This window comes from Sorex araneus, chromosome 2, assembly GCF_027595985.1.
Source record: "Sorex araneus isolate mSorAra2 chromosome 2, mSorAra2.pri, whole genome shotgun sequence".
NCBI lineage: Eukaryota > Metazoa > Chordata > Mammalia > Eulipotyphla > Soricidae > Sorex > Sorex araneus.
The window spans coordinates 266,916,172-266,930,947 of NC_073303.1; the positions used below are offsets into that span (position 1 = coordinate 266,916,172).

The 14,776-nt window shown below is 54.3% G+C and overlaps 1 protein-coding gene across 1 annotated transcript in view; it reads right to left on the minus strand.

The window, feature by feature from the left end:
* The window catches only part of IFT80 (intraflagellar transport 80), a 64,968-nt gene that overhangs the window by 20,879 nt on the left and 29,313 nt on the right, over positions 1-14,776 (minus strand). Inside the window, exons 6-8 of the mRNA XM_055126561.1 lie at positions 13,607-13,716; positions 11,813-11,902; positions 10,911-11,048 (exon numbers count right to left, since the gene is read on the minus strand). Coding sequence (XP_054982536.1) covers positions 10,911-11,048; positions 11,813-11,902; positions 13,607-13,716 — 338 coding nt within the window. The remainder of the gene's footprint in view (positions 1-10,910; positions 11,049-11,812; positions 11,903-13,606; positions 13,717-14,776) is intronic.

Sequence of the window (14,776 nt, forward strand, 5' to 3'; positions counted from 1 at the left end):
CCCCTCTCCCTCTCTCTCCCTCCCTCTCTCTTCCTCTCCCTCCCCCTCTCCCTCTCTCTCTCTCTCCCTCCCTCTCTCTCTCCCCCTCTCTATCTCCCCCTCTCCCTCTCTCTCCCCATGTCCCTCCCTCTCTCTCTCCCCCTGTCTCCCCCTCTCCCTCTCTCTCCCCCCCCTCTCTCTCCCCTTCTCTCTCCACCTCTCTCTCCTTCTCTCCCTCCCTCCCTCTCACATGACAGGCTATTTGCTATAACGGCGATTAGTTTCTCTGACTAACTTCACACACGTTCTCCTTCCATCCTTCCACACTTAAAGCCCAAAGTCCTGCCCTTCCCCGCCCTCACAGGAGCAGCTCCCTGCCCTCTGCGAGAGGGTCCGAGAGCGACACGCCCCACTCCCAGGCCAGGGCGGCGAACACCGGGACCAGCTTCCAGACCGAGGGCATCAGCTCCGGGCAATGGAGCGGAGTCAGCTTGTTGGCCTCTGACAAACAGGCGCTACCAAAGTACCGAAGGCTGCGGCCCCACTCGAAGGTTCGATCGGGTGACGGCCAGGGACACCACTGCCCAGCCCAGCCACTCCCGGGCTGGTGGCACCACAGCCCTCACCTGACGCTGCACCTTTATTTTTTTTTATTTTTTAATTTAATTTTATTTTTTAATTTTTTAAAAACTTTTTATTAAATCACCATGTGGAAAGTTACAAAGTTCTCAGGTTTATATGTCAGTTATACAATATTCAAACACCCATCCCTTCACCAGTGCCCATATTCCACCACCAGAAACCCCAGTATACCCCCCGCCCCCACCCCCTACGCCCTACTGTATAACTAATGAATTTCACTTCATTTTTTCTATTACCTTGATTACATTCCATAATTCAACACAAAACTCACTATAGTTGTTGGAGTTTCCAACCAAGAGAGACAGACCTACTACATTTGATAATTAGTTTTTCATTGCTGGAAATGAAGAGATATGTAGCCCCACTGCTACAAGTACATAACTCTCACTCTCTTTTCTTTTTTTTTCCTTTTTTCCTTTTCCCTTTTTTTTTTTCTTTTTCCCCCTCATCCCCCTTCCCGCGCCTCATAGTATGGTGTAAGCCATGCCGCGTCGGCCAGCGTGGGGCTTTTGCTTAGTTCACAGTCCAGAGAGGTGGCTGCTACATTAAAAACCTTCAAAATTTCAACAAAAACTTACTGTTATTATTTGGAGTTTCCCCCCCCAAGTCAGACCTGTTCAAAAGGAACCGTTTCACATTGCTGACAATCATAAATGTTAAGTTGCGCGGATGCGGCAGCGTCCGCGCGGTTTTGGATTTCTGTATAAAGTCCAGGGAAAATTCTGCCAGAAATTACATAGCCCATCTCACAGTCCCAGTGCATTGCTGTAAGAAGTCTCTGAATTCAAAGTCTTTAGGCGCAGAGTGTCCGATTCGCGCTCAGCGGCTCCGGATTTATCTGGGCCGAGGGCGTGCCGGTTACGCCCCCTTCCCATGAGTTCCTGGGAGCCCCAAAAGTAAAAACCGAATACCTCTGGGTTTGGAGTCACAGAAGATGGCGCTTGCCATGTGGGTGCCGCCAGGCCGCTGCTTTCCGTGCAGGAAGACAGGGTGGGGGGGAAAAAATCCACCCCCGGCAGCACAGAGTTGTAGCCCAGTTCGCAGTCCCAGTGCATTGCTATCGGATGCTGCGCTGGATGCCCGAATGTGTTACATCTCTGGAATCAAAGTCTTTAGGCGCAGAGGGTCCCCTGACGCTGCACCTTTAAACCGTATTTCCATGACACTACTGATGTTAAGACTATCATTAAAGAGACCCCCCAGAGGGGTGGGCTGAGCTGGCAGCTCAGGGGTGGAGAGCATCGCATGCACGTGGGAAACCCTGGGGCCGATCCCCGGCACGGCCATGTTCCTAGGAAGTCGCTCATGAAAATGAAGTACACAGTGAGGCTGGAGCAACAGGACGGCAGGGAGGGCGCTGGCCTTGCCCGTGACCAACCCAGGTTCGATCCCCGGCAGCCCCTATGGTCCCTGAGCCCCGCCAGGAGTGACCCCAGAGCACAGAGGCAGCAGGAAGCCCTGAGCACCGGGCATGGCCCAATCAACAACCAAAAATTAGGTACCCAAGGGCTGGAGAGATAGTACAGTCCCCGGCATCCCATATGGTCCCCGAGCACCACCAGGAGTAATTCCCAAGCGCAGGAGTGACCCCGAGCATCACTGGGTGTGACCCCCCCAAAAAAAATTAAGTACCCAAGAATTTACCTAAGAACTCATGGTGACCTGAAGCTGGCCCAGGAACCACGGGAGAGAGATAAATACTGTCACCACCACGCTCCCCGCCCGCACCCACCGGAACCCACACAAATAAAACCCGCAACGTGCGATACATCCCGAAAATAAAATTTTAAAGAACAGGACGGTGCTGACTCCTTTTCTGTAATTTTTCCATCTCCTCCAACTTTTTGTCAGCGAACTCGTAATTGACAATTTCAGAATTTTATTCTCGGGGGCTGGGGTGCTCCTGAGCGGTGCTGAGGTCGGGGATCGGCCGGGCTGCGGGCTGAGTGCGGGTCCCCGCGATGAAAGCACACTCGGGCCTGGGGGTGCAGGGATCGCTGAGGCCACCCTGGGCACCCCTGGGTGCTGAGAACGGGACCCAGGCAGGCGTGACCCCAGCACCACTCACAGGAGTTTGGCAAAATGCAAGAATGTAAGATAAAAATTTTATAACCAAGAGCAGCAGAAAAATGAAGATGGAACAAAATATAATGTACAATGTAGGAAAAATCTTATGTTAGGAAACAAATGAAGAAGTGGTTTCTTTCTGTTTTTGGTTACTGTAGTGACTTAAAGAAATACATGAATAAGCAAATAGTTAAGAATGAGTCTTTGTGGGGCTGGAGCGATAGCACAGCGGGTAGGGCGTTTGCCTTGCACGCGGCTGACCCAGGTTCGATTCCCAGCATCCCATATGGTCCCCTGAGCACCATCAGGGGTAATTCCTGAGTGCAGAGCCAGGAGTAACCCCTGTGCATCGCCGGGTGTGACCCAAAAGGAAAAAAAAAAAAAAGAATGAGTCTTGGGCTACACAAAGGTAGGCAGGGCTATATTTTGTCCGATCAGTTTTGTCCGTCTGCTTTTCTTGATCTGCTTTCTTCTGCCCTGCGCCTGGCCTGGTGGGGCGGGGAGGCCCGGGAGAGGGAGAATAAACGCATTAGCGAGGCCATTAATCGTGGCAGTTAGAGGAAGTCTAAGTGCAGGATGAAGAAGCCTTTCTCTCTCAGGGGCACGCAGAGGCCCGGGAGGGCCAGGCAGACCCCAGAGGGGCAGGGGACCCTCGTACCAGGGCGCCTGGCAGGAGGCTCCGAATGCCGCTGTGGCGCCTGCCGAGGTGGCTCCCGTGTATTTAACAAGCGAGGAACACTCCGAGAGAGCTGAGTCCGAAGGGTTTAGACGACAGGAGCGGGCTCAAGCGACAGCTGCGGCCGTCAGCAAACTAGTGGCCGGGGCACCGTGGGCTCCGACCTGCCTGTTCCGACCTCGAGGCTGGGACAAACCAGCGTCAGAGACCCCAACGGACAGCCAGAAGCAACACCCACTCCTGGGAGCCCACCGAGGACTGAAACGTGTTTAAAAATACCCTCAAGGGGCTGGAGCACAGCGGGGAGGGCATTTGCTTTGCACGCGGCCGACCCGGGTTTGATTCCCAGCATCCCATATGGTCCCCTGAGCACCGCCAGGGGTAATTCCTGAGTGCAGAGCCAGGAGTAACCCCTGAGCATCGCTGGGTGTGACCCAAAAAGAAAAAAAAATACAAAAATACCCTCAGAACGACGCTTTTCCCTGGAAGGCTCAGGAAGGCTCCGTCACCCACACTCACTCCTGACAGCGGCACCGCAGCCAACTCAGCAGCCGGCCAGAGCAGGGCCAACAGTCGGCCGCCTCTGTCCCTCGACGGCCCTCCCCGAGCAAGCAGCCCTCGGCTTCTCCTCCTCCTGGCCCGACCAACTGCAAAGCCATCCCTGTCGTCTGACCCTCCTGTCGCTCTTCAGACTCCGACGGCTTCCCAGCCCGGAAACCCCGCCGGGCCCCGCCAGGCCGACGGACTGGGGAGGCCACACCGTTGGCGGGAGTGGGGCTGCAACGCTGAGTGCACAAAACAACTGTATTCCAAGCCCGTGGAGATGAGGGCCAGAGGGACTGGTCCATGGCAGGACAGGGACGGGGCCACTCTGACAACAGTAACCGGAAGGGACCATTTTGGACAAGAAAGGGGTGCTGAAAGGAGGTAAAGTGATATGCAGGATACCCTTTCAGTACCAGTACTACCGACTGGAGACCACAGTGCTTAAAAGGGAAAAGGGGAGGAGGGAGAGAGAGAGAACAGGAGGGAGGAAGGGAGGGAGGGAGAGAGAGAGAGAGCGAGTGCCTGCCTAGTGGCAGGCTGGGGTCTGGGGTAGGGGGAGGGAAGCTGGACACGGCAGTGGGAGACGCGCTGACGAAGGGCCTGGGCTGGGTCATGCAGGACTGAAACCCGGCCTCACAGTGCTCCACCGGAACCACTTTGTAACTGTGCATCTCACGGTGATTCACTAAGGGAGACTTTTACATTAAAAATATTGTATTATAAGGGGCTGGAGAGATAGCACAGCGGGTAGGGCGTTTGCCTTGCACACGCCGACCCGGGTTCAAATCCCAGCATCCCATATGGTCCCCTGAGCACGGCCAGGGGTAATTCCTGAGTGCAGAGCCAGGAGTAACCCCTGTGCATCGCCAGGTGTGACCCCCCAAAAAAAAAAACATTGTATTATGAACAACTGTGCACGTCAGGTGTTTAATCAGGTGTTTAAGTAACAAGAGTAATAAGGACCACCCAAACCCAAACCTCGCCCTTCTTCACACAACTCTGCAAACCCTCTAGGTTAAGACAACGCTGAACCTGAGCCAGACGCTCTCAGTCAAGCAGTAGCGCCACCTGCTGGTGGGTAAGAGGAAGGTCCGCGCACGAGCGCACTCAGCGGTTAAGATCCTCGACTGCGGCTCCAGTCAATGTGACATGGAGCAGTTCGTTCATACAGTCCACATGTTATTCACAACCACTAGGCTAATTAGTAAACTCATACCTTAAATATCTGAATCACGCACTCTTAAAAATCAGAGCTAGGGGCTGGAGGAACAGCACAGCGGGGAGGGCATCTGCCTTGTACGCGGCTGACCCGGGTTCAATTCCCAGCATCCCATATGGTCCCCTGAGCACTGCCAGGGGTAATTCCTGATGCAGGAATCACCCCTATGAGCCAGGAGTCACCCCTGTGCATCGCCGGGTGTGACCCAAAAAGCAAAACAAAACAAAAACAAAAAATCAGAGCTAAGGGCCAAAGTGATGGTGGAGTGAAGTCATTTGGTTTGCACATGGCCTGGTTGGAGTCAGTCCCTGTCCCGAACCCTGCCAGGAGTGATCTCTGAGCAGAGCCAGGAGTCAGCCCTGGGCACAGAGCCAGGAATCAGCCGTGAGCACTGAGCCAGGGGTAACCCCGAGCACAGAGTCAGGAGTCAGCCCTGAGCATTGAGCCAGGAGTAATCCCTGAGCACAGAACCAGGAGTCATCCCTGAGCAGAGTCAGGAGTGAGCCCTGAGTACTCCCAAACAAAAGGAAAAACACATACCAACGCTAGGGGCCAGAGAGATGGAAGAGGGGTCAGTGACACAGTTGACCCCCAGTTCAATCCCAGCACTGGTACACTGTCCTCAGAGCACTGCCAGGAGTGACCCTGAGCACCCCTGGGAGCGACTCAACACACCCCCACCCAAATCAAAGGTAAAGAATAAAATATATATGTATACCCAGGGGGAAATGATGGAGGCCTTGCTTTTACTCCAGAGGTAACTTATTTCATTTCACTGGCCACTAATAACGCGTATTAAAGAAAGCCACTGACCATCTCACCTAAAAGTGCCGTCTCCACCCGGCCTGACTTCAATAGCATTTATAAACACGCAGCACGCTTTGTCTCACTTATCAACACAGGACACAAGGTTTATCTCGTCTGCTTCGGGACTTGGACTGGACCTGATTGTGCTCACTGCTGTTCCTCCAACACCCGAGTGCCTGGTCCCCCAAATACCCAAGACCTTTGTAGGTGATGAAGCACAGGAAACCAACAAGCCGGTGAGTCCAGGTGCTTCCCCCCACCCGAGGCCCACTGCAGTGTCCGTCATAGGCCCTGTCACATCCCACCAGATCCGACTTGGATTAAAGGGCCAGTTCATGCCTCCCCGTCACGGCTGCCCGAGTCTGCGGTAGGCAGGGCCTGGCGCTGTGATTCTGACGGGCGTGGTTGCCGCTCTCGGGGACTGAACTGGTGTTTTGGTTCTAGGGGCTGAGACACGTCTTATCTGCTGGTTGTTGTTTTTTTTTCCCCAGTTCTAGACTAATTGGTTATTTTGCAGAATTTCTCTCCTGGCTGACGTGTTCCTTTTATTCCGACTCTGCCCCCTCTGCTTTCCCACTGTTCTCTGATGTGACGTGGCTGTGATGTGACGTCTTAGTCTCACGGGAAAGTCTCTCCTAATGAGTCTGATGCCGACTTCCTCACGGGTGACCGTTCCTTGCTTTTTCCCGTGAGTGGACATTATTTCGCCGCTTTGATTTCTGGTAATATAAGGCTGAAAATGCACGGGAGTTTCCCTCTCTGAGGCCACCGGCAGTGCTCAGGGATCACTCCTGGCGCAAGGACCAGCTCCTGGCGGTCCCAACCCATCACAATGTCAGGCCTCTTTCGCTCATTTTACCTTTCAAATATCTTTATTGAATCTGTTCAAGCAAAACAGTCACTAACAAAGGCTCATACTACCCAAACTTACACACATGGGGTGGGGGCACAGGTGGGGGGAAGTGGGGCCGTTGGAGAAAGGACCGGGCCTGAAACACTGCCTGAAACTGTGGATCACTTGGAAACTCAGGGCAACTAAATTAAAAAAAAAAGAAAAGAAAAGATGACCCAAGTGGGTTATCCAGCAATGATGGGTATACCTGCAGCCACAGAGTTAGAGATATATTTTATCTACAGTTTTACATACGTGGGCTCACTGAACACCATGCTCTCTTAAACCTAGTCCTCTTACACAACGTTACCTCGAACATCTCCCCGTTTCTCTTTGCTATAACCTAGGTCCCTCCCCCTCTGGGCCAGGGGGATCTGGGCCACACCTGGGGGGTGCTCGGGGCCTACTCCTGGCTCTGTGCTCGGGGGACCACGTGGTGTGCCAGGCTCTGACCTGGGTCGGCAGGGCAAGGCCAGCACCTGAGCCCTGTACCCTCTCCCCAGCTGTCTCGCTCCCATTTTTCGAGAGCAGAGGCGCTCCCTGTAGACACAGCGCGTGACGAACACCCCGACCAGTCAGTCCACTAGGGGCCCGGGAATCGCTCCTAAGATTCCTCACACACTCTGATGAGACGACGGTGCGTTCACCTCTGCGAGCGTGTACAACGATCTCTTCAGGGGGCAGTGTCTGGCTGCTGGCCACGTGCTGCCAATCTGCCTTCAGCTCAGCTGACCCCTCAGGGCTGAGACGGAGTGGCAGAGCACGTCTCACGTGGGGGGCCCCACGCTGGCCCCGAGTCACACACACACACACACACACACACACACACACACACACACACACACACACACACACACACACAGTGTGCACCTGCACACTTGCTAACCGCTCCGCATCCCCAGAGCAGCCGATAGCTCACTCGTTTCCTCCTGAGTGAGCCTGAGGCTCCCAACCTATTAATTAGGTAATAAGCAGTGGTACAGCAAGCAGGGCACTTGCCTTGCATGTGGCTGACCGCCCTTGATCCCCCAGCACCTCACTGGTCCCCCGAGTCCACCAGGAGTGGTCCCTGGGCCCGGAGCCAGGAGTCAGCAGGGTGTGGTCCCAAACAAACAAAAAAGCATGTTTTTACTGCCATTGCATAGACTGTGCCCTGCTCGTGGCAGTCAGCTATTTTCCTGGATAATTTCTTTCTTTCTTTTTTGGCTTTTTGGGTCATACCCGGCGATGCACAGGGTTACTTACTCCTGGCTCTGCACTCAGGAATTACTCCTCGCAGTGCTCGGGGGACCATACAGGATGCTAGGAATAGAACCAGGTCGGCCGCGTGCAAAGCAAATGCCCTCCCCGCTGTGCTATCACTCCAGCCCCTCCTGGACCATTTCTTGCACAGTGAATCTCAAACAGGAGCACACTCAGTCACACACTCACATACATACGCTCACACACAGTATACACACACACAGTGTAAACACACACACACGCTCTCACACAGCGTACACACACAGTGTACACACGCAGTGTAAACACACACATACACTCACACACCGTACACACAGTGTACACAGACACACACATACACTCACAGAGTACACACACATACACACACACACAGTGTACACACACAGAGCTCTCAAATGCACAGGAAGATTCTTACGACTCACGATCAATTACTTCCAACGCTTTTGCCTGGACAGTCTAAGCTTCCGACCTGTGATGAGTGGTGCCCGCCCCGTTCCTGCGGCTCCCGGACCAGCTTGGCTGCCGGTGCCCGGCCCTCCAGGAAGCACTCAAGTAGCTGCGTGGAGAGCAAGCTGAGGAGGGCAGGCCGAGAGGGAGGCTGGGCGGGAGGGAGCCACCGCAGACAAGATGTTTCCTCGCTTTCCCCAGAAACTCTGACCGCCCGCAGCACAGGGGGGGGGGGGGCGGAACGGGAAGCGAGTCGGCCAGAGGCCACTGCTCAGATGGGCTGCGACAGGCACAGCGCAGAAACTGCAGGGGACAGGAGGGCACTGGCCTTGCTGGTCAAACCCGGGCAGCACATGTGGCCCCTCGAGGACCAAGAGCCGGGAGCAGCCCGGAGCCCAGCGCTGTGGCCCTCCCACTCCCCTGGGAAGGGGAAAGAAAGTAGATCTCGGTGGTGGGCAGGGGCTGGGCAGTGCTTGGCTCCTTCAGACAGCAGCTGGGGGTCCAGCCGGCCCGGCGTCCTGTGAAGATACTGAACTCGGGAACCAGAGAGGCGAGACAGGGAAGGGAGAAGCGAATGATCCCTGAAAGGTCTTTAAAAGCAGAGACGCCCCGGGGAGATGGTGGGGGGGCGTCCTGGGTAACGGCCCCGCCCAAGGTGACGGATGCCGACGGACACAGGGCAGCCAAGATCCAGGGAGCCCCTCGAAGGGCAAAGTCAGCGGCTGCACCTCCGTCCCCGGAGGCGGGAGGGGCGGGAGTCAGCGAGCAGCCCCGGAACAGAGCACAGGGGCTCTCGAGACACGCCAGCCCCCGCGGCTCCCACACCTGACACGCAGGCCTGGAGCGAGCGTGGCAGGGGGCACGCTGACCCAACCAAAGACAACCAAAACCAGAATCCGGGTGTGTGTGTGTGTGTGTGTGTGTGTGTGTGTGTGTGTGTGTGTAAACCAAAAACAACCAAAACCAGAATCCAAGTCATAACGAAGGGTGTGTGTGTGTGTGTGTGTGTGTGTGTGTGTTGTTTTGGATCACACCCAGATAAGCTCAGAGCTGATCTGAAATTGAACCTGTATGATATATTGCTCCAGACTTAATAATAACTAACATTGAGTCAGTCTTCATGGAAAATATGGTTTTAAATATTTAATAACAGAAAATCTTGGTAAATAATAAGAATTATGAGAAAATAAATAAATGGAATTAGGGCATTAGAAAATAAAATATCGAGTTAAAATTTATTTATGGGAAGATTAGGAATGGCCAATGAGTTAGTCAACATGAATTAGGAAAAATAAAAAGGGTCCAATTAGAACAGTGAAAAAAAAAAATGACTAAAGAATGAACAAAGTTTTGCTGACCTGTGAAGAGAATACCCAGAGCACAGAAACTGTATAACTGGACTCCAGGAGTGGGGAAGAGAGAAAGAGAGAATGAAGGGAAATTTATGATAAAATATGACCCCCAATTTTCCATGTTTGGTGGAATCATAAATGTACAGCCTCAAAGAGTCGAGAGAAACACAAAGAAAACCATCCCCAGGAAACAAGTGAACAGGAGAGAGAGTGGCACAGCCCCGCGGAGAAACAGCCCTTTCCGCTCCGAGTGCGGAGCGGACTGTCTCAGCGAGGGCCCCGGGCGGCAACTCCGAGGGCGGGAACAGAGGGCAGGAGGAAGGGCAGCAGGCCCAGCGCCTGCGTCCAGGCAGACGTGCTACGAGGACAAGCAGGAAGAATAAGGGCGTTTGCGGACACACAAAGTGTAGCATCAGCGGAAGGGCGTTTGCGGACACACAAAGTGTAGCATCAGCGGAAGGGCGTTTGCGGACACACAAAGTGTAGCATCGGCAGAGCCACGCCGCCAGCAAGGCCAGAGGAACGTTCCCAGACGAAGAAAAGTGACAGCAGGCGAGGAGGATCTCAAGGAAGAAGGATGAGCAAGCACACATGAGAGGAGGGTGTCAATGCTGGCTGTCAATGCTGCCTCTTCTCTCAGTGCCTTTCACACTGACGCGTCACTTTGAGTAGAACTACACTGTGGCAGACGGCAGCTCGGGGACACCGTGAGGATACGAGCCAGGTGGCCCGAGGCAGGGACATGGCTCAGGACGGGCGCTGAGGGCTGACGTGTGTGAGGGCTGCAGAGAGCCCGGCCTCACCAGCCCACCCCATGCTGACTGCAGGGAGTCTCCGGGAAGGCCATTGGCCAAGCTCGTCCGAGCCGCCTCTCACACGGCTGCCCGGCCCCGACTCTGGAGTCAACGCAAGGAATCTCTGATGCCATGGAGCCCATCCAGTGGACCGTTCTCACACATGGAGCCCCCGGCGAGCAGTGTCGCACACGCGTAGTCGCACACGCGTGACCGCACGCTGGGGCTGGCCGACACGCTCACTTACCCCCGTCTTGTCACACAGGCGCAAAGTGTGAAACGCTCCAACGGCGAATAACTCTCCATCCGGAGCCCAGGCCACCGAGGTGATCGGGTGCTCATGAGGCGGGGAACTGTACAGCGGGCGGCCGTAGCTGTCCCAGACCTACAGAAGCGAGCGCGGAGTCACTGCGGCTGGTCATACATTACCACAAGCAAGTCTGGCCTCCACAAGGTGCCAGGGAAGGGCTTAGAACAGGATTAGCGACCGAATGCTCTACTCTCACGCAAGGGGCACCAAAGTTGTGTGTCATTTTTTTTCTTTTTGGGTCACACCCGATGATGCACAGGGGTTACTCCTGGCTCATGCACTCAGGAATTACCCCTGGCGGTGCTCGGGGGACCCTATGGGATGCTGGGAATAGAATCCGGGTCGGCCACGTGCAAGGCAAACACCCTACCTGCTGTGCTATTGCTCCAGCGCCAAAGTTATGTGTCTTGAACCTAAATTGGTTCCCAACATTTCTTTTTTTTTTTTTTTGGTTTTTGGGTCACACCCGGCAATGCACAGGGGGTACTCCTGGCTCTTCACTCAGGAATTACCCCTGGCGGTGCTCAGGGGACCATATGGGATGCTGGGATTAGAACCCGGGTCGGCCTCGTGCAAGGCAAACGCCCTACCCGCTGTGCTATCGCTCCAGCCCCCGGTTCCCAACATTTCTATTTTATTGCTACTTATTAAATCAAACTGTAGAGACCAATTAGACAGACCAACTGAGAATGCCACCTGGAAGTGATGACGTAACAGCCTGCTGCATTGCGAGGAGCTGAAAAACTACAGCGATGAACTTAAAGAGCTGTTTGACAGCCCTGATATTCTCCACCAAAGCTCTGCTCCTTGAAGCAGGTGGTGAGCCGAGTGTCACCCACCCTGTATCTACAGTCTTCCCCAGCAGACAGGATGAGGTCGTTGACGGAATTCCAGTCTACCTTCAGGATGATGCCATCGTGAGCCTTCCACTACAAGAAAAACAGAAGAAGAAACTGAGTCAGGGAAAGGCTTCTCCCTCCCATCTCCTTCCTGTTCCGGGGTCACACCTGGCGGTGCTCAGGGCGTGCTCCTGACTCTGTGCTCAGGGCTCAGTCCTGGCAGTGCCCGAGGGGTCCACCCCGGTCAGCCGCGTGCGAGCAGGCAGCCTGCTGCCGTCTGCAGCCCACTGGCTTCTCTAGTAAGAGACGGACGGAGCCTCTCTCCAGGCGAACCTCGTCCTCCCGGGAAGATCCATCCCCCTCACAGCCACGGGCGCGTCCTCACTCGGCTGCTCGCCAGAGCTGGAGCTTCCCCCCCAGCCCACACACTGACACTCGGAGTCCACGCGCAGCCCTCTCCTGGACACCTAACTGTCTCCTACTTCCTTTTCCCTTTCTTGTGATGCCAGGAAGTGACCCTTGGCTGCGGGGCCAAGTCTCCAGGCCCCAGATATCCCGCACAGAGGTGTCTCCTGGGGTGCATGTACACGTACACATAAGTCATGCTGAACTGGGCGGTCTACAAAGCAAGCCTGGATGTCCTGCTCTTAAATGACTCATACGCCGGAGTAGCTGCTACACACCATCGGTAAGGGCTGGCTTTCATTGTGCTTGCGCAAGGTGACTGGAAAGGAGATTCCTTGAAGACTTGTCAGATACGTTTTAATGTCGGAACCCATAAATGCCATATCAAAGACTGACTGGCTTTTTGAACCGCGCACACAGTTCAAGGGTGCTAATGTTTCTGCTTTGGCACGCAGAGCCCCGAGGCTCCACCACCGCCTGGCACAGAGCAGGGTCAGCCTGAGCACTGCTCGGGGAGGCCCAAAACAAATAAGAAAGAACTACAGAAGGAAGCCTGGCTTACTCAAAAGTTATAAACAAAATGATTGAGCTTTTCCTTACAATTTAGAATAGTAACATAAACATGATGGAACCCGCTGGCGGGTTTTAGTTATTTCCTAGTGTATTCAGTATTCTGTGACATTCCTTTGATTTTTTTCTTTTTTGAATTTTTGGGTTGGAGCGATAGCACAGTGGGTCGGGCATTTGCCTTGCACGCAGCTGACCCAGGTTCGATTCCTCTGTCCCTCTCGGAGAGCCTGGCAAGCTATTGAGAGTATCCCGCCCGAAAGGCAGAGCCTGGCAAGGTACCATGGCATATTCGATATGCCAAGAACAGTAACAACAAGTCTCACTTGGAGATGTTACTGGTGCCCGCTCGAGCAAATCGATGAGCAACTGGACGACAGTGAGACAGTGATACCCAGCTCAGGGTTCACTCCTGGGCACAGGGGACCATACGCGGTGCTGGGGTCAAACCCGGGTCAGTCAGATGCGAGGCCAGAGCCCTCCCCTCTGTATTCTCTCTCTGGTCCGTGGCTATAAAACCGAAAGAGGCTGATTGTACCTAATCCTGTGACGCTTAAATATCTCAACACACATCTCTACCTGCCCGGCATCGTGTGAGCCGAAATAAGGCGAGCGTGAACTTCACTTAAATGCAGCAGACGCGCTCTGGGCAGCAGCCACGGCTGCGGCCACACAGCCCACGGCGGGGACTGCAGAGACCCCCAGAAGAAAGGCATGTGGGAGGAGAGGGAGTGCTCAGGGCACGAGCCCCCTGGCAATACTGCAAGAAGGCAGGCAGTGAGTGGCCTTCTGGCCGGCAGCCCGGGTGCTGGAAGCAAGTACCTGTAAAACCTTGGCGTTGGGCTGGAGAGGCTTGATGACCAGTTGCTTGCCCGCGGTGTAGAGCACTTTCTCGGAGTCAGGGCCCCAGGCGACTGAGTACACCGGTGAGCCTGGGGAAGACACAGAGAAGGACGCTGAGAAGTTTCCACCAGAGCCCCCAGGGCAAATGTTCCGAGCACCAGAAGAGCAACGTGGCCCCCTGGGGGAGGGATGGGTGCCGGGTCGCTGCGTGACGGCCACCCACTCATGACCAGCTCTGTAATGTGACTCAATCAAAAATTAAAGAAATAGAACCAGCAACGTGGGGTCGTTTCGTTTCTCCCTTCCACGCGCAGGGCAATGTGGCAGGGAAACTGACCGGGGTGGCGCTGGCCACTGCAGGTCCACCCGTATTCTATTTAATTAATTAATTTATTTTTGCTTTTTGGGTCACACCCGGCGATGCACAGGGGTTCCTCCTGGCTCTGCACTCAGGAATTACTCCTGGCGGTGCTCAGGGGACCATATGGGATGCTGGGAATTGAACCTGGGTCAGCCGAGTGCAAGGCAAACGCTCTACCCGCTGTGCTATCGCTCCAGGCCCCTCCACCCGTATTTTAAACTGACGTTGACCTTGCTGACAGAAACAGGAAGTTTTATGGAACTCAAGATAGTGGGCTACTAAAAGATGCAGAATATACTTCATTATTTTACAATATAAAAGGGCGTTTGCCTTGCACGCGGCCGACCCGAGTTCGATTCCCAGCATCCCATATGGTCCCCTGAGCACCGCCAGGGGTAATTCCTGAGTGCAGAGCCAGGAGCAACCCCTGTGCATCGCCGGGTGTGACCCAAAAAGCAAAAAAAAAAAAAAAAAAAAAAAAAATCTCGGGGTGGGGCTGGAGCGACTGCACAGTGGGTAGGGCGTTTGCCTTGCACGCGGCCGACACGGGTTCGATTCCCAGCATCCCATATGGTCCCCTGAGCACCGCCAGGAGTAATTCCTGAGTGCAGAGCCAGGAGTCACCCCTGTGCATCGCCGGGTGTGACCCAAACAACAAGAACAAAAACAAATTTATCAATTACCATGAGTGTTTTAACTAACTCAATTAAATCAGTGTAAACTGATTTAATTTCCCACACGGAAAGAAACACGCATCTTAGTATCTTACGGATCACTGTTCCCGGTGC